At 34.5% G+C, this 21,372-nt stretch overlaps 1 protein-coding gene across 1 annotated transcript in view; it reads right to left on the reverse strand.

The window, feature by feature from the left end:
- Positions 1-4,009: 4,009 nt before the first annotated feature.
- Positions 4,010-21,372, reverse strand: part of LOC148956535 (prostatic acid phosphatase-like) — a 63,279-nt gene continuing 45,916 nt past the window's right edge. The window contains exons 5-8 of the mRNA XM_089095778.1: positions 19,187-19,310; positions 14,436-14,650; positions 6,840-7,035; positions 4,010-4,245 (exon numbers count right to left, since the gene is read on the reverse strand). Of these exons, the coding sequence (XP_088951904.1) occupies positions 4,082-4,245; positions 6,840-7,035; positions 14,436-14,650; positions 19,187-19,310 (699 nt within the window). The 3' untranslated portion in view covers positions 4,010-4,081. The remainder of the gene's footprint in view (positions 4,246-6,839; positions 7,036-14,435; positions 14,651-19,186; positions 19,311-21,372) is intronic.

Here is a 21,372-nt window from a genome sequence, read left to right on the forward strand (position 1 = left end):
TATGTCTTTTTTAAGAAGGCCAATGCGACAATCAAAACGCATAGCCTACTAATTATAATATTAATTGAGTAGCCCTTCTTCTAAACTCATCTTCCCTTTTTTAATTTATCCACCCACACACTCTTCTGCCTACACGCAGTAAGTAATCAGTACTAATCCTAAACTCCTGGTAACAGTTCCAGTGGCATCCTAAACTCCAGTGGCATAAAATGTTCTATTCTAAGAAAAACACCATATATTGACATTTTTCAAACTTAAGAATGTCCTAGATACAATACGCATAGTCTTTGAACAACGTTTAAACTTCAGCGAAAAAAAATATCTATACGGAATGTTTAAAAATATTTTTTTTTTCATCAGAATTATAGCTTAACGTTGCATCATAGTAAAAGAATGTAATTGATTATTTCTAAAGCCTCTCTATTCAGAACTAGACTAACACGTGGTATTTGCTTGCAGATGTATGGTTTCTATAATAGACTTTTTTTCATGAATTTATCAAACACTCTACCTGTAAAGATGTAGAACTAATTCATCCTGCGAGCCTCAATCTTTTCTGTAGTAAGGTTTAGTATAGTCAGTTTGTCGACTGATTTAACAGCTAACCTTTTTAACCTAGAAACTTTCTGCAAATAATCCTGAACAAGAATTCAAATCTATATATGAAGAAAAAAAAAATATATTAGCGGCGTATGTGTTATCATGAAAAAATGGCAGCACAGCAAGGCCAATCTGCAAGAGCCAAAGACTCACGCGGGTGGAGACACCCAAACTCTCTCAGTGTCTTTGATCCTATGGACAGTAGTTTGCTGAGGACGTCACTATCGAGCAATGCCATGGCACTGTTTACTCAGCCTAGAAGGTGGGAAGAGTGATAAGTAGGACATCTGATTAGGTTTGGTTCCCTCAACCGCTTATTATCTTTTTAGATTGAGACCTTCCTTTAACTTGAGCAGGTACACAAATTGAGCATTTTTTTCTGAAACACAATTCCCGTTGCTAGACTCAATAGAAATACCCAATGGACCAAAAATTGTTTACCTAGCTCCCTCTCCAGAGCTGCTTTACATTCGTTTATTTTCTCTCAAATATTTGTCGAGACAAGTTCACATGGAACTGGTTTTACGAGCTCTTGTCGCAAAATCTTAGCTTTAAATAGAACACGAATTTCTGAGAAACATATTTGAAACATAAATTCTTATACATCACAATAAAGAAAATATTATTGCAAAATTATTGTTTCCTAGGCATTATTCAAGAAAATATTTGGTATTATTAAAAAGTATGTGTGGCGTCAATTCAGTATTCACGTGGCGTCAATTTACAGAAAGAAAGGGTTTGGGAAAACAATGTATTTTTCAAGATCTAGAAGACAAAACAATTTTTTTTTTTTTAATGAAATGCCAAAAAATTTCATTTTCAATGAAAATAAAGAAGTATCTTTCAAAATATAGGGAGGGACAAATACTCTCTTCCTACAATTGATACCACTGAGGAGAACTCGAAGAGTTATTTTTTCTGAACGTTCAGAACATTTCCGTAAAGACTTGCTCAGAACATCCAAAACGAAAAAAGTTTTCAAACTAATACTCGCACAGACAATAATAGAACACGTTTTTCAGTTTTGCAGCTAAATGTTCTCAGAAAAAGTGTAAATGGAGCACGGTTTAAGCTGAATCTATCTGTTGAACCTTTGTTTGAGAAATTGAAAAATGGCTTTGACAAAACAGCCCCCTCAGGGAGTGTATTATAAATAGATGGACAGTATTAAACAAAGTTATTTATTTAACACACGGCCTTAGAATTTTCTCATTTGGGCAGTCAGAACAGGGTGTGTGCCAAAACAATATTATTATCACCTTGAGAAACGGTGGCACCCGGTGAAAAGCTCATTCCGAAGAAAACCATTTCAACAGATCATGAAAAAGAAAAAGTAGAAGATGAAAAATGAAACAGAAAATGAAAAAGTAGCTTTTTTGGACTATAAAAAGAAAAAGTGAATTAGAGAAAGAAAGACAGGTAGAGAGAAAACACCAGAGAAATAGAAACCATTATAAGCACCTTTGATTTAATTTAACAGCTTAATTCCAAACGCCGTTCTGTTGGGTTTGAAGATGCTTCAAAACACTGTGTATCTTGAGAGATCCAGGAAACACTTTCTATGTTAGATTTCATTTTTTGCAACTACTTGGTATCTACTATTAATCAATGAATAATATAAGCATTCATATAATGACAAAAAAAACGCTAAAAGGCGGATAGTTTAAAACGGTTGTGTAGGCAATAATCTTCTTTTCTTTATTCAAACTTTCACCCAAACTACCCTTCAGAGTTTAATTTGTAAAATTCTGTTAAATAAATAAAGACTAAGGACAGAGAAGTGGAGCTATCCTTCAAAACAGGGATATCTAACAAGGTTGCTTAAGCCTCCCCCCTAAAGATAATTTATTTTTAAAGACAAAGTATTTGGAATTTTAGACCACTTCGAACTGAAAAATCCTCTAATTCTTTAGATATATTACCTATAAGATTACTTGCATAACATTTCACTTTTTCCTTATCTGCAAATCTACATAAAACTTCAATCCGAGAAAAGGAGTAAAAACGAACGAAATACTAAACTAAGAAAGCATAGGAAGTCATAAGCATGTCTTATATACTTTGAATTTTATTACACTCCAAATATAGATATATATACATATATAAAATATACCGCACAAATTTAGCACTCAAACGAAAATAATACGTAAAAAATAATACGGAGTAAAAGCACAAGAATAACAAATAGCCTGCTTAAACCACCAAATTATAGTCCAAACATAAAATATTACACTAAATACTTTATTTTCTAGATATTTAGATTTTCATTAGAAAATTACAAAAAAAAACGTAGGATCTTTTAAGTACGCAAAATTCAAGGCAGTAATATAATTTAGTTTCACGACAATATTTAAGTCTAATGGCGAGTAGACCGTCCTACTTAAAGAGCTTACATAATAAAATTCCTTAGTTCAATAAAATATATGAAGCAGGATAGACGCATAAAAAACGTGCTTAACAACAGGATCGTAACACTAAATGTAAGATATATAGCAAATAAAGTCATTTAATAAATTGACAATGAGACACTTCTTACACTTAGTGGAAACAAAATAAAACAAATTATTAATGAAACAAAACGATTATGGCCCTGAATTAACGCAAGGTCCTAAGCGATATAAAAAAAGTTAACAGAGTTTATTTTTAACAAATATAAGCTTTACTTTTATCATTTTCACTGTGTAATACTGTTAATTACTATTATGGAATTGTCGATAGATCTAGCTAAATCTTGCTTTCGTTCACGTAACAAAGTATTTATTATTCCTGTCCAAAAGATTAAAAAGGCAAACATCATTCACCAGAACAATTCTTAAAAAAAAGAGTGGAAAAACATAGTAATTATCTAATATAGATTTTTAAACAATTCATAAATACTGGTTCTCTTCCTTTGGTATGTCCTATAATGCAAAAATAAATAAAATGCCGAAGTGCAAAGCCCCCCCCCCCGCATCCCAAAACGAATTAGCTCATCTGACGAAATTAAATTCCATAATTTATATTCAATTGTTTTTTGTATTATAAAAATAAAGAAAAGGTAATTGAATACAAACAATGAACGTTCAATTAGCTAAATATTCTATAGCTAGATATTATGTATATATATATATATATACATATATATATATATATATATATATATATATATATATATATATATATATATATATATATATATATATATATATATATATATATATATATATATATATATATATATATATATATATATATATATACATATATATATATATATATATATATATATATATATATATATATATATATATATATATATATATATGTATATATATATATATAATATATAAATAAATATATATATATATACATAAGATTAGAATCGATAAATCAAAGATTGATATACGATTAAACATAATTTTAAGAATGGGTGCACACACTATATAAATACGACCATTATACAACTTAAACCCCATCTATAGCTTCTGGATGACAGATCCAGCTATGGTAGGGACGAAAGAATTGGTGTTGACTCAATAGCTGAGCCATATTCAGATATTGGAGTATAGCCTCGTCTTCGTATTGCCCTGAGTCTTCCCCATGCGACCAAGCACGCGATCAAAGTAAGAACTAGTAGAACAAACAGCATGCCAGAAACAAGGACAGCTGAAAAAGAATATGCTGATAGTAACTAGAATCAAGCCTTAACGCCGGAAGTGTTTAGCTATTAAAAATTAGAAATTAAAAAATTATTTTAATTTAGAAATTAAAAAAACAACGCAGAGTCAAAAATATTCTAATGATTGCTGATTGCACAACAATTCATGTTTGACTCAAAGGGGGCATAAAGTGGGTATTTTGTCGGATAAAGGGGGTGGTTTGAGCTACCCAATAACTTTATTCGACTTTTTAACGCCCTTTCTAAAACAGTAAAAATTGTAACGCTTTTCATGTTCCGTCATTACTCCCGTTTGTTTATATTTTTTCCCTTAGTTCAAGGGGTGATGGTATTGAACTTTTTTTTTGAAGTCACAGGAAATTTGGAAGAGAGCTCATTTAAAAGAGCCTTTTTATATTTAGTAGCCTTCGATCCCGAAGTAACAAAAGACATCCTACCATGACATTATCGTTTTCAACGATTTTGTGCATGGAAACGGCGTTTCTGGCCAAAAAAGGACCAAACTGACATCCGAAACAACAAACATAATATGAAATCAAATTAGATTTTCCAGAACCCTTTTCAATTGTTTCACAACTCAAACAACAAACAACCAGTGGTAGCATTTTTCGTCCTTAAACATAGAACCGGAATCTTTCAAAATGACGACGAGTTGGCAAGCCTTGGAAAGTTTTGACCTGGAAGTTTTAAATTGGAGGGATTGGAAAATTGGAAAGTTTATATTTAGAACTTAGAAACATAAAGAATAGGAGGAGGATTAGACGAGGAGGATTGCCAACACCTCCGCAACAGAAAAATATGTTCTTTCGCCACTGTGACAGAGTCTCTGATAATTTTCATAAATTTGGGCCATACCACCTGAGCAAAAAAAGAATTCGTTCCTCTTTGGCCCGAAAAGGAACTTTTATAGGGCGAAGACTTGCACACATTTTTGTGATACAGAAATGAAAATCTTTTACGCTGGAATTATAAAAACATAGGAATTATACGAAAGTGTACACACAAAATGTATATTACAATGTATATACAAAATACAGAGCGATTGAAGGTAAAACAAGGAAAAATTCTCTAATGTTAAGGGAGGCTGCAGACCCCCAACCCTTCAGACGTAAAATAGGATGTAACTGTATCCTCTACTCAAAACACCGACATGAACAAGAACAAAATACAAATAGTGGCACTTGAGCCATAAAGCTTTCGGTAAATGGTGAGCTAGCGCATACTCCGTGGCATTATTTTCGCCTGTTATGGCAGCCCTCGCCCTATTATTTAGTATATTCTGCTCGTTGAAAATTTAAACAATCTTCACTTGTTTAAAATATAAAGACTTACATTTTCAAATTCAACTGTCAAAAAGGACGTTCAGATTCAAATTTGGTTGAAAAAAAAATGTGATCATATATAAAAATAATTTATTATAAATATCAAATGAAACACAAATATTAAACCAAAAACCTCAAGAGTGTAAGTTATTGTCAAAGGAAAGATTATTGAGATTATTATGCCAAACTTATTGTTATTTCGAACAGAGCCAAAAAACAAAACAAAAAACAAAAAAAAACACTCCTCCAAACGTACCAATACGCAATCGAAACGATTAGAAACCTTTGCTTTCTCAATTTCAAAAGTTTTGCTTTCTCAACTACAAAAAATTTCGAAGTTTTCAATGCTGCCGAAATTCCCCCGCTGACAATGCCCAATCCATAAAGCAATCTTGAACGAAAATAAAAGACAAAGGTAAAAAAAAGACAAAAGAGTTCAAAGAGGTAAGAATTTTGAGGTGAGAAATTTAGCTGCTTATCCATTCCTGAAAGTTGTAGCTTATCTAGCTTGACAACTTTTGATCTCAATGAAAGAGCTAATATGCTGCCCTTCTACAACACACTCCTTCATTCTCAGAAAAGGAGAGATGGTGAGAGAGAGAGAGAGAGAGAGAGAGAGAGAGAGAGAGAGAGAGAGAGAGAGAGAGAGAGAGAGAGAGAGAGAGAGAGAGAGAGAGAGAGAGAGAGAGAGAGAGAGAGAGAGAGAGAGAGAGAGAGAGAGAGAGAGAGAGAGAGAGAGAGAGAGAGAGAGAGAGAGAGAGAGAGAGAGAGAGAGAGAGAGAGAGAGAGAGAGAGAGAGAGAGAGAAAGAGAGAGAGAGAGAATGTTTTTCAGCTCAAAATATAGGAGTTCCAAGGTAAACTTAGTACTTCAGCGGCAAACTGGTAAGCCATTATTTATTGAAACTTTGAAACGTAGATGGATGTACTTTGGCCATGTCCTTCACATGTCAGAGGATCAACTTCCAAAAACAGTGTATGAGTAGCGTCTCTAGGGGAGAGACAAAAGAGGCAGACCTTGACAAACCTTAGAATGGCAGCATGACCGGGACCTGAGAATTAAAAACTGTTTCTCCAACCACAGAAGGAGAGAAGTCACGACTGTAACTTGGCTCCAAGATGTCTGACGAAGTTTTGTAAGCACAATATGCGCCGTTCCTGGCTCTGGAGGGTCAAAAAGAAGGATTATAGGGTTTCAAATCATTTCAACTTGAGAATTTGTTTCTATACGCACTTAAAATATCTTAAAAATAAATCTTACCGATAAATTCTATCTTGGATAAAGCCGGAAACAAAGGTGTTGGTGTCGGTGCAGTCTTACAAAAATCGACATAATCATCAATCACAACACCTTGTGTCAAACGGAGAAAGTCGTCAACGGGGCAAAGCGGGCGACATCCAGGTAGAACCAGAGTATATATTTCCCTCGTCTCTCGTGTATGATTCTTGTAAACGATCTACAGAATAATTTATGTTATTATAGAGGCAAAATAGTCTTCACATTTATTTAAATGAGATAATGAGAGACTAGTAACACACGTACAGGGTTTACGAACATTCAAACAACCTTTCCAAGGTTCAATAAAGAGTTTCTACCAATAAACCCCTCCCACGCAGCAAATTTATTCTCGAATATTAACGATTCTTTTGTATTTGTCGTCCAATTATTTTTGCCACGCGCATAGTTCAACACTGCCAAATTTTGAAAGGCAGAATTTTAGTCTGTTTAGCGGAAAATATTTAAAGGACATGAGTAAATTTGGAATATAAAAGGCCCATATTTTTATAATTTAATAAACATAAAGGTGTGATTTTAACTGACAAATAGTAAATCACTGTTGGTGCAGAAGAACAAAACAAATTGATTTTTGCTTTCTACTGAATACCTACACCATTTACTCTCAGTTGGGCGACCGGATTATTATGCAGGATTTCAGTTCAAAGAAATATGATATTCAAGTTTGAAACTAATTGAAACCTGTTATACACAGCAAAAACCTAGGAAATTAGAATTGAGAAGTCACTTGTCTAGACTCTAATCAAAAACATCGTTAGTCGTAAGATTTTGGGTGAGTGGCTGACTTTTTATTTGGGTTTGTTGTTTTGAATTTTTTTTTACCTGCTATTTTATTCTGTGCTGTTAGCTTTTGAATTCTTCCATTACGGGTTTCGTTTCATTTTGATGTCCAAGGTGTTTGTTTTTGTGTTTATATTTATTTTATCCTCCTTTTTCTGGTCTAAATCGTTCCCATTTTCGCTCAGGAAAAGTACACTAGATTTTTTAGGCTTTCTCTGATAATGCTGAAGAAGGGAAGCTGTAGTCTTTTCGAAATAGTTCCTTCTGTAACATCCAGTATTTTCGCTAACCTTATAAAAGCCCATTTTCGCTTTTCTTCTCTTTTTTTTTTTGTTCAAAATATATGCATTAGGCAAAAACAACACAATAAATCTTTCTTGAATAAGGCAAAGTCTAATAGAGGGATATAGAGGCCTAGTGAAGTAACTAGCATTTCTGTTAAACATGGTTTGATTATAACAGAGAAGTTTAGCTGAGCTACTAACTTGAAATGTGACAGCTAGTAGAACCGTACTATCGCTTGAGTACCAAGTGATCCAACTTGGGTATTTCCTTCCTATGCCATAACAGAAATAGGAGCAAGAAGGCTCCAACAGTCAATTTTCTTAGTGTCTTTTTTTCTTTTCTTTTAGTACAAAGGTTTCCCTCTCTTTGTTAGTGCCCTATGTGACGTATTTAAGTGGCGATAACAAATATTTCTTGAATAATTAGATTTTAGTAATTAGATTCTTGAATTTCTTGAGTAATAATACCCAAATATTTCTTGAGTATTATAATAAATAGCTCATTCCAATTTATATCTTTAAAGAAAAAAGACGAAAATTTATATGACCAAGAGTTTTTAAGTACTAAGAGGAGAGTAAATATTTATTTTGTATCATGAATCTTAAATATACTAATGGCTCGAAAGTTAACAAACATGGGAAATGAAATTATCCAGGGATTTCAGTTAGACAAAGCAAACGGACAACAAACGTCATCACAAGGAAGGTCAGTGGTACGTGCAATTTAGCACCAACCAAGTTTGATACTATTAACACCATTTAATTCATTGTCCGACTGAAATCATTTTCCTAATTGGTGTAGTACTGAACGACAAACCCGAGGCTCGTTAAAAATAAGGAAATAGAAGAAAAATGAATGGATACTTAGTGAACACCAAGATTAGAAAACAGTACAACTCTTATACATAAATTAGCTGATTACCATAAGACATTCTGCACAAAGACATACATTACAATAACTGACCAATGGTCAACTATACTAATAAAATTGATCAGCATCAAATGTATTGATCAGCATCAAAAGACTGAAGCCAGAAGAATGAAGAGGGGCACAGTACGAGTCTATCTCTTTTGTAGCCTAACTTCTGCTTTTGTGAGGTATGCAGCCCGCCTGTTACAACCATTAGCTCTTTTCATCCAATTCCCAATATATTCTTTTTCCTTACCGTGTGTGCACAATTGGCAATCAGGAATATGCAAAGCTGGCAATCAAGGCATCAGTAATTATTTGATCAGAAACTCAAAAATCAATAACAAGCATGTAATGTCAATCGTTCATTTTGTGTTCAGCATTAGATTTAAAATTGTGTCTTATTTCACTGTAAGATGTTTCTACACAAAGATTAGTATTAGATGAAAAAAAGAAAGAAAAAAAAGGGCCATCATGATCCACTGAAAATTTATACCTGTAAAATCAGATCGGACACTAGAGAAGCTGAGAAGAGGAAACTCAAGTAACTCATCCACAAGAAAAAAAGAGACCAAAGCGAATTGTAAGCATTTAAATAAAAATACTAATCATATCTCCTTTATTTATCGACCTATTCAAGGCCGTACCCAGAGAAGGGAAGGGGTTTAGGGGGGTTTGACCTCCCCCCCGAACTGTTTGTTTGACTCGTAAAAACGTAACAAAAATAGCTATAAACAAATTTTGAATGCGTTTTTTTTGTAACCCCCCCCCCCAAAAAAAAAGAAATCTTTGAGTCAAATCCCTTCCGAAAAAAAAATCCTGGGTACCGCCTTGAACCTATTTACTTTTGTTTTACATTAAGTGGGAGACAAAGGACCCACTTGGCAAAAAGGCCGCAATAATTATTCTTGCGTACATTAAAAAAAGGGTATGTTCTGCTGACTAAGCTAGCCCTATCTATTTTATAATCCAAAAGGACTTAAACACAAATGAACAATCTCACATTCAGAAAACTTCCAGAAGAAATTATGCCTTTTATTATAGTCTAAATTTCCAAGTAAATTTAAATTAAAGTCAGTTTAAACTTGTCATAGATGTTTCATATTTTGCTGGGTAGTGTTTCATAATATGTTATATCTTTTGAACACATGCCCGAATACAATTCACCTTATACGTTTTCTTTAAATTGTGCTAGTTGTAATTCATTGTGCTAGTTGATTTGAACCAATAACTGCAATATTAATTATTCTTGCCGTATTGACTATTAATATGAACACCTTAAGGCTTCTAAATAAACTTGAAAATAAAGACGTTTGTCTTCAATAAATGCCTACTGTATTCACAACGAGATTTTACTAATGCCGAGATTTTCCTAGTGCTAATTTGAGCGAATCAAATTTTTTCATTTAGTTTTTCAACCAATCATAAAATTCTACGGAAAATCTGATTGGTTCAATTAATATAATAAATTAAATATTCAAGATTAGATCATAGTTGGAAATCCAACTATTTTTAGTTTAATTTCCTCGAATTAAACGTCATTCTCCAATTATAGTCACAGACAGATTATCGCAGACGACGGTTACTTACTCAAAAGAAACCTGCATATTCATGCCAGTCATAAGTTAAATAGTCTTTGATGGATTTCGGCAACTGAAAAACTTTTAATAGCCAAAAACAAAATGCAAAAGCCTCAGTTAAATTTCAGCAACCATGAAAGTGATACTAGTTTTATGTTTCTTCTTCAGTGCATCTTTAGCATTTCCACGCTTTAGAATTTGTCCCACGGAAACACAAGAAAAGCCCGAGTACCCAACAACCAATGAGGAATCTCTTGTGGTAGAAAAATCAGAAACAACAGACGAGCCAGATGTTAGCTATGAACTTATAGAGGCAAGCAAAGAAGAGACTGAACATCTTGTTACAAAAATACCAATTAATGTCAGTCACATAAATAACTTCCCAGTGATAGCCTGTCCTTCAGGACAATTTCGCGATAAAAATGGTGTGTGCAGAATAAAATTTAACGGATAAATATTAGCCGAAGAGGATAAACTATTTCATGACATAGATTTGATTTTTGCCAAGAATTGAAAGACTAGTATTCATCACTAACAGTGAAGATGTGAACATAAGTCAGTCAGGCGCTGCGAGTTTTGAAAGGTGGTTGGTGCTTTATGTATTTTGCTTATTTCATTAAAGCTTAATTCATTAAAATTATATTATATCTTTGTTATGGAAGCTTAAATATATATATTACATTGCATGATCGAATAGTCATTAATTACTACCGATAGGGTGAAGCAGCTCAGACTACTGTCAGGGGGCACTCCGTTCAGGAGAAGGAGGAGTTCACCTATGGAAACGGTAGATATTAGCTGTTATATAAAAAAATCTACATACATTGAATATCTTGGGAGATCTTTTTTTCTATACCTTTAAGGGCGAAAACTACTTCATTTGAAATATACAGAACTCATTTCATTTTACTGGCTGAATAGGAAAAAATGGCCACCCGTACGGTCCCTATCTATGAGAGACATTCACTGCCACATACAATCCGACGACAATGTGTACCAAAATACAAATTCACCAAGAATTTATCAATTTTAAACAAAAATCAACTGAGAAAGAAATAGTTAGGTATACAAAAAAAAAAAAAAAAAAAAAAAAAAAAAAAAAAAAAAAAACAACAGCCATGATATGTGGCAATCAGTGTTAAGGTGGAACTCAAAATGTTGGAAATTTTGTCGAAAAAGCTCAAACCTACATACTGCTGTAACTTCAACCTACACAAAAATAAATCCAGAAATAGTAAGGGCTGTTACAGAAAGACTCTAATTTTCTGGAACTTCCCGTCTAAGAACCTTGACCATGAGGCAGGGGAAGTTTATCAAATAGGATTTGAAACTATAGTAAATCGTGATGTTGGCATAAGGGAAAATGTGAGCTATTTTTCATGTGAGGGAGCCTGAAATAAAAAAGAAGTGTTTAGACCCCCTGTTTTCCTGCAAACAGTTCAAATCAACCATGAGGGTTATAAAAAAAATTCTTTTTTTTGTAGAGAGAAATCAGAAACTTAAAAAAAGAGTATTGTCCCAACTAAATATAGGGATATCGATTTTTTGCGGAGATTCTTGGAACAGTCAAAACAATTTATTAGTTGAGCAAGCACCAAAAAAATATATACATAATCCTCTGGATATTCGACATAAAAACCCGAACAGTGTGAGAGGAAGCAAAAATTCAACTTCGAGACTTTTTGGCACTTATATTTCAGTACAAGACACACATGAAGAACCAACATAAGCAAACTTTTAGCTTTGGCTTTTATCCCATAATGCTACTTCTTTGACTACATACTCGACACGAAGTTTAACAGCCCAAAAGAAGATACAGATTAGATTTTTCTTGCGAAATTCCTTTAACTTCGAAGGCGTCTTTCAATACTCGCAACTCAGGACTAAAAATCTAGAACAGCACTCGTCACCCAGGACCAAAAATCTAGAACAGCATTTGTCACACAGGACTAAAAATCTAGAACACAATTCCAGCTGAAGTTCGTGATCATTTTGATAAAAGACTGTTTAAGCAATTGTTAAAACGTTATCTGAAACTTCAATCTGCTGGAGAGTATTTCTGTGTGTTCTTCATTTAAGGTTGCTTTCGTCTCCATTTGTGTAATATTTGCAGCGCTGAAGTGTGCCAGCAGGCATGGGCACTGTCTTTCAAGCTTGTATGTTATATACTGGTATTTATATAAAAAGCGTTCTACCACGTACCGCTTTGTTTAAAAAAAATTTCGGGCGCTTCCCAAGAAAATCCCAACTTTTAGGTTTCTTTTATCGCAATAGCTCTAGGCCGGCCTATTCTTGGGGGCTATTTAGTAAAGCTACGCTTAAGATTTTGCTACACCAAGTAGTGCTTTCATGATCAAACAAACACAACTTAAAAACAATAGGGATTTTTTATTTTTTTTTTCTCCAAGACAGTGCAATTTAAATCGGTGAATATTTCGGCCCTATGTCCAAGGGCCGTCTTCAGCACAACATTAAAGAAAAAAAATATATATAAACAACTTACATTAAAATACGAAGTTTAAAACTAAAAATGCTTTTAAAAAACTTTTAAAACAGCCCCAGTAACCTTACTTCAACGAAGTTCAACCAGGACTGATAAATAAAATGAGGAAAGAGGATGAATCCGTTCAAACGAAATAAAATAAAATTATTAACTGCAAGTTTTCAAAGCTAATCTTGCTTTTTTAGCAGCTAGTCTTAAAGGCCTTTTTGTAACGGGTTCAATACTATTGTCAATTGGTTTAATAAATATTTTGTTAGATCATTTCTAATTAAATTTGAGTATAAAGAATTCAGTGAATATTCTCCTAAGTCCCTATTTAAGGAAATATTTTTATTTATTTTGAGCCTAATTTCGATTGATTCCCGGACCACCTGTTTTGCACTGTCTTGGAAAAAATTTCCCTATTGTTTTTAAGTTGTGTCTGTTTGATATGGAAAGGCAGTGTGGTCTTCGTCAATATTTGCTTTCGTGATGCACACACTCAGAGACATACACACGCCTAGCTCCTGGGGATGGAGTTTTCTCGGCGGAGCAAATGGGGATGTGTGTAAAAAAGGGAAAAATTGTATTTTTAGAATATAGTTTTTCTGAGTGGAGGGAATTCAGAAGAGCCTCCAGACATCGCCCTCTCTCCATATGTGGATTTGGGAACATGATAAGGGGAACATAATAAGCGGGATCTAAAATTTCGGAACAATTATCAATGGTATTTTAGAACATTTACGCATATATGAATATTATTAACAAAAATATTTTGCATTTCAATTGTTTGGATTTCATCGTTGGATTTCAATGAATTTGTATGGAAGATCAAAATTTTGCTAAATCTATAGTATTATACATTTATTTTCCAAATGTTTCTAAGGGATGTTTAATATATTTGTGCCACTTTAACATTATTGTATATTATAACCGGTACAAAACTTGCCTTATCCGTCTCTCATATTCAAAAGTAAACATCGCCATCTATAACAATATAGTATCAGAGATGGCAACTTTCAGTACTATCATATGTGGCAATTTCTATTGAAAATAATGGCTCTGATGTGGACATTCTTGTCAAGTCGGTGAAGCATAAAATCTGCTAAAAAAAAGAAACATTACGCAAAAAATGAACGTTTGGCAATCTACATCTAAATTAGCTGGGTTTGACTTTAGATACAGAATCATGATTCATATTGTCCGATCAAATCAGTGCGATGCTGGAGTTGCATTGCCAATTTGGAGAAACCTTTGAAGATTGTAGTGTATAAGAATCTAATCAAAGCGTAGTCTGGGGCAACTGACTTTTCTCTTATCTCCTTGTTGACTATTTAATAGAATCATGCTAAGGATAAGGGCTTTAGTATTCTTTGGAATTTCATTATCAATCTACTTTTTCTAGACGGACATATTGAGGAGCCTCGACATAATTAGAGCATGCAATGGAGCACTTAAGAATGATTTGTCACTGGATAAATGAGATAAAATAATTAGTCACTAAACTCATTTATTAGGACGTACTTTGACAAAATGCCTCTCCAGTTCATCCTTACGAAGCTCCAGCATCACTAAACTTGCATACGGAGGCTGAATCCCATTGAAAATGTCTAGGGACTGCAGAAACATCGCAATCGTAACGTCATGAGCAGAGTACATGAAGAAACGTCGTTTCTTTGGAAATAACTTCCCTTGAATCTTCATTTTAATATGTTCTCTAATTTCACGGACAAGTGGACCTATAAAACAGAAAAGAATTTTATATGTGTGAGGCATGTCCAAATTAAAAGGTCAATCTTCACGCAACCCCGATTTATCAATCTTTTTGTTTTGTTATGCTGGTTAAGGGGTTCTCAACATGTGTTGACACCATCACGCGTTTGCATTTTTAGTTTGTCCTTGACAGATATAAAGGTTAGACTTACTCTTGCGTTCTTGGCAAATTTTCACTTAAAAAAAAAGATTCAAGGATCCTTATTAAATTTTGCATGGAAAATAAAATTAAGCACTCCCGCGTGTTTATGAATAATGCGAGCTCTTCACAGAATGTTGAGAAGATGCTAATAGCTAAGCCCATCGTGGACGCGCCACTAATAAAATACTAACAACTAAAAACACTAAGAACAACTATCACAAAAAAAGCCTAAGCAGAGCATTTTTTACGAGCTTTGTACACAGCCATTCAAAGACAGCAACCAAAATCAGTAGCGAAATATCCCAGACGAATGCCATGACGAGGATAAGCTAAGTATAAAAGGTTGGAACTGCACCGGTGTTGCGATATGGTTTGGGATCTCCGCTCGGTCATAAGCTTCTTCCTTCATCCCTACACCGGAAGGGGAACCCTGCTTGCATAGCCTCATAGTGGCGTCACAGTGAATCGTTCACAAGCTTGACTAACAAGAACCGTAACTAAAAACCGCGCTTCAGGGTGACATTAAAGAGTGGGGCTTCTCGACGGAATTATAGCCTAGTAAACGGCACAGCACTACATTCAATTTTGATTAATGGTTTAATTCATTAGTGGGTTTTGCTTGTTTGGGTTGGCTTTTTTTATTTGAATCATCTCTTCATAGCCATGTGATCTATTATTACCTGCCTTATCCCGATTGTAGTATAATTTTTGTAGGCGTGAACATATCATTAGTCGGAGGAAATAGACTTTACATTGCTGGTGTAGGACGTCGACTCTCGTTGATAGGAGAGCATCGCCAAGAATGGAAACCATGTTGTGACTAAGATGGGCCCAAGATTGCACAAAGCCTCCATTCAACTGGAGGTCCCAGTGACTTCTTGCTGCCTGGTTCTAAGCTGAATTAAGGACTTTATGTAGACCTGAGAAGTAGCATTAGTTTCTAACTTGCACCGATGGGATCCACTGTTTTTCTTGAGGCCAAGACAATCTCACTGATTTAAATAATACGAAAATTACAACTTCGAACGCTACAATATTAAAAAAGATATCGTATTGACGTTTTAATGCGCAATCCAAGACAAATGGGGTACAGGGCCAGGGAATAGGGCCCATTGTAAGAAAGGAAGCTCCTAAGTCTTATTTAGGTTGGGAAACAATTAAAAATAAAATTCTAGTTGCTCGTCTAATGATAAAAATTATAAGGTATAAACCAGTGGTATGTAACCCTGTAGAACCAACTAGGAGAGATAGTAGTTATTCAGGTGGATCTTGAATACAATTACAAGAACACATAGACAGGATCCCGGGTAGAAATATGGTGTTCTTATTAGGGAGTTTCAATACCCAAATTGATAGAAATAGGGACATATGGTATCTTAGCCTAGGTGAATTCGGTGAAGGAAATGGAAATAGCAACAGTTATACACTGCTGTAGCTTTTTAGGTACAACAATCAAGTTACAAAAAAAGGTATTTGGTCATAAAATAGCCTATAAGCTAACATGGTAGTCACATACTGATATGACGGCCAACTTCATTGATAGTGTTATTGTAAATCAAAGGATGCGGATCGATACAAGACACTAGGCTATACAGGAGTGCAGTTATAGATGCGAAAAGTAAAAATATTCATCCCGTAGCGACTAGAGTTAATATGAAGCTAAAACTTAGGGATAACTACCTTCCAGGAAGTTACGAAGTTGGTAGACTCCAAGATCAGAATGTTACAGGAAATTATCCAGAACGGTTGGATATCAAGCTGGAGAGTTTAAAATTTGATAATGAAGAAGATGGATGGAGAGTTTTAGGAAAATTGTTTGTGAAGTACCAGAAAGTGTCATTGGGATGAAGGGAAAGAAACGTAGCTAGGAATATTATCGAAAACTCTTTAAGCTTGTTAAAAAAGAAGATGGGTTTACACAAGAAGTTTTGAGTGAAATACTATCATCGTTGCAGCATTTACTGCAACCTAGTAAAGAACGAAGTTCAGCCCACAATAAACGAAAATTTAAAGACCCGTTTCGAAAAAAAAACTGTCAAGTGAGGAAGAGTCACCATCTGAAGCTTATTCAGGAGTGGTAACTATTATTTTAACTTATCTTAATGATAAAAGTTTAGAGAAAATAAATTTACGGGAATTTAGAAAAATAGCCAGAAAACCATCAAAAATGATGCGGATCGAAATAAAACGAGCACGGTTTGAATCACCATAGTTGAAAATCCTATTTAGGAGAATTACAGTTCCCGCTTTGAGCAACAAGGAAATTAAATTTTTCGTATGAGTAACAGTGATGTGTCTACTTTTGTTCCCTGCTTTTTTTTCATTACCACTAGTGGATGACTGAATAATCAGAGCTAATTTGGAAGACGATTGTAATATCAAGTGCCTTTTGTAAGTAACAAAACATAATGTCAAAGCATAATTTTTTTTACAAAAATTGTATCTTCCTACAAAGATGATATAATAGACATATCTTTTGTGAAGAGATGATATAACACACGTATTTTTTTGAAAACCCTCAAGTGTCATCATGTATTACATTAAAGAGACTTGGTAAAAGTGGTAGAAATATTAATATTTAAAAGGACAATATTCGTGATTTTAATATAATTAACGTTCGAAATATTAATATAAATAAGATTCTAAAGGTGTTGAGGCTGTTTTTCAGGCAAATTCATTATTCTCCCAAAGCGGAACAAGAGGGTATACAGATGATGTTGTGTGGAACATACAGATGATGAAAACTAGCTTGAGAATAGAACTCTGCAATTGCATGTTTTTCTATCAGCGCTACTTGGCTCCAATACCACTTCCCATATACATGGTACTGGGAAAGAACGGCTGTAAGCCTATTTAAAGGAGACGATGCGTTCTGAAGAGGTTCTCAAATTTTCCTGAAGGTGGAGAAGCACAAAGGAGGAGATGGTTAGTGCTCGAGAATGTGCTTTATTTTCTATCTATGGGCAAAAGAGTGATGATGATCTAAACTCAGCTTACTATCACATCTTCCAAAAGAAGGTCTCAATATCCTCAAAATTTGCGCATCTTAGAGTCTTACCACCCACACGTGCATCCGCAAAGTTTTCCTAGCTGCACTTCTATTATCAAGTCCAAAATTGGAGTGAAAATAACAGTCTCGACCCTCTTCAGTAGGAGATTCAGGTGCAGATAAACTGTCTTTATTCCTACAATGACTGACTTATCTCCCACTTAAATGAAGCCTCTGAAAGTTGTGAAGTGCTCCTGTAAGTCGAATAGCTGTGACTCATAAAAATGCTCTTGCAAGAAGTTAGGTCTGGATTGCTCGATTGCTTGCAAACAGTGCAGAAGATTTCTTGCAAAAATCCCATGGAAGCTTAAGACAATGGCACCTTCCTTAAATGCCAATGATTTTTGAAAGTTCTATCTTTTTACATTTGACAAAGTGAAAATAGCTGAAACCAAGATTACCTAGTTCATTTCCTAATTTTTACGTGAATAGATTTTGCTATATTATTAATAAACCATACTTTATATTTTTTGACGCCTTGGAATTTTTTTTAGCAAGGTATTCGATTAAGTTGTATTTTACACCCCAGTTCTGTCTATTCAATCTTAAAAAAAAGAGTTTCAGCAAAAGTTAGCCATTCTACAGAAGCAGCGTATAATAAATATTCCATATCTACGACCAAGAAAACTCTAGAGAGGACTCCTTACTTACTAAAATAGTATATTTCACTGTTTTTTTTAACTTTATCCTTTCACTTCAAACTATATTTTGCAAAAAAGTCCCTGCAAAATCTTCATTTTTGGTTTTACGACCTCAATAACCCCACTGAAGACAACTCTATCTATATACTATCGTGAAATAAACTTTTAGCTCGCTCTCCTTCCTCCGCACTTTAATAGTGAATTTAACCCAGTTCACCAGGGCTAGTGATGCCAATTTTGGACATGTTAATAAGCTCAATTTTCTCTATTGCGTGGTATAAAAATAAATTTGTTGCAATTTGCTCAAGGTCTAACCGTATTTTGACTGTACTAGATGCATAAACATCATATGACGATTTTTTTTTCGAAATGTTATCTTTACATAATGAATACATTATAAAAGCAGCAATAGCGCTAGAAACTATTGCCATCTAACTGGGCACAAACAACCACACAGTATACTGATTTACCATTGACACCAAAAAAAAAAAAAAACTTTTTTCCTTCGTCTTTCGAAAACTGAAAGAGACTGAACAACAGTATCGAAAAAAAAAAACAAAAGGATTTAAATTCCTGTTTGTCTTCGAAAAAAAGACAAACAGGAATTAATTGATTTGAACCAATTTCATCACTGACAAACTACATTATCGTTATAGACGAACGAACTTACCTCCTCGTATTTTCTTCATTTCGTTTGTGTATGCTTTCATACCAAAACTAAAATCTGACACCTCCTTTAATGGTTCTGGGTAAACACTGTCCGTCCAATTGGGAAGTGTAAGGTTGAAACGTGTCTAAGGCAAAAGAAAAACATCAAAATAAAAACATATAAAGATAACTAGCCATAACAAAACTGAGCAACCATAGAGAAAGTATGACAAACAAAATTAATGAAGAAAAAGAAAGAATTTTGAAATATTCTACCAATATTCTAAAATATAGGCAGAATGTGTGATGTAGAATGTTGTATAGTATTTTTTTTCTTTTTACATTTTTATTTTATTCTTATTCTTTTTCTGTTTTGTGAAGATTGAATTATTATAGCAGGGTAAGATAAGGCTAGATATTGAGGCAGTGGGGGTGATATAAATCCTGAAGGCAAACTTATTAGACATTCCAAAGTTTTGAACGAAACAGATGTATCCATATTTAATTCGGTATCATAGGGGTTAGAGGAGGGCCGGAAAGCAGAAACAGAACCGAGAGGAAGGCCGTTTGCCCTCTAGTAGCTTTCGGCCTCAAAAAGAATACAAGAACTTTCAGTTTTCCACTCAAAAATCCCCCCAAGTTCCTAAAATAGCCCCCTCCATTTGAAGCAGGTGGGATAAAGATTTTTGGAACTTTTCTCACCCTTTTTGGGCTATATTTTTAGGGGAACGATGTTTTTAATTTTACTTCTGCATTGCGGTCTCCACGTCCAAAGTTTCACATAAGTTTCAGGCTAATCGGAAAGATTTGTCAGATGATAGAGTCATTTTCTGAATAACTTTTTGTGCATTAGTCCCCTTGGCCCAAGGATTTACGACTGTAAGCTTCAAATTGATAATAAAAAAGGTGTTGTGGCTCATTTCCGGGTCCCTAATCCCTCCATTTTCCCACAGAAAAATAATTATGATTTTTTACCAAGAGCATAGTACCTGAAAGTTTCACGCCACTGGTCTCCCAAGATCTAATATCTTCCCCCCTATTTCCACAGTAAAATACATATGTAAGGAGTTGACAGTTCGCAAAATTTATGATCGTTATCCCTGGGTATCTGGGGTTATGTCACCCTTCCATGTAAATTAATGAAGCTAAGAGAGGAAAGGAAATAATAAATGAAAAATAAAACCAAAAAAGGGTGAGAAAACGAGGATTTTGTGAGCCAGTGGTAAAATATGAAAACGAAAATAAGCAAACATTTTGACAAGGACCTCCATCAAGTCGGCCACAGTGCTAAAAAAAACATTGATCAGCATTTTTTTTAGCACTGAGGATGACTTGGCGGAGGTCCTTGTCGAAATATTTGCTTATTTTTCGTTTTCATATTTTGCCACTGGCTGACAAAATCCTCGATCAAAACATTGATCAGATGCCCAAAATACCCCCCCCCCACCGATAATTCCACTAGACGTAAAATTGAGGAGCCAAAGAGCAAGTACAAGTAGAGTGCTAGGTACTATTCCAGAAGTTTATGTTCCTTCCTATGCTATTCTTGGAGTTTATAGTCCTTCCTATGATATTCTATGAGTTTATTTTCCTTCCTATGTTATTCCAGGAGTTTATGATCCCTCCTTAGCTATTACCCGAGTTTATGCTTATTAATATGCTATTCCAGGAGTTTATATTCCTTCCAATGCTACTCCAGGAGCTTATGATCCTTCCTATGCTATTCCAAGAGCTTATGTTCCTTCCCATGCTATTCCAGCAGCTTATGTTCCTTCCTATACTATTCCAAGAGCTTATGTTCCTTCCTATGCTATTCCAGGAGCTTATGTTCCTTCCCATGCTATTCCAGGAGTTTATGTTCCTTCCAATGCTATTCTAAGGGTTTATGTTCCTTCCCATGCTATTCTATGGATCTATGTTCCTTCCCATGCTATTCTATGGAACTATGTTCCTTCCCATGCTGTTCTATGGAACTATGTTCCCATGCTGTTCTATGTAACTATGTTCCTTCCTACGCTATTCTATGGAACTATGTTCCTTCCTATGTTATTCTACGGGCCCTCTACACCTTTTAAAAGAGAGTCAGTACTCCCTCACACAGGTTGAGAGATTACGTTCCTTGGCACCTTTTCAGAGCATGTACTTATGGATTCTACGACTTTATGTTCCTTGGCACCTTTTCCAAACGAGCGGGGATTCCCCACTGGT

This window comes from Artemia sp. Qi Xiang Cuo, chromosome 1, assembly GCF_049724085.1.
Source record: "Artemia sp. Qi Xiang Cuo chromosome 1, ASM4972408v1, whole genome shotgun sequence".
Lineage (NCBI taxonomy): Eukaryota > Metazoa > Arthropoda > Branchiopoda > Anostraca > Artemiidae > Artemia > Artemia sp. Qi Xiang Cuo.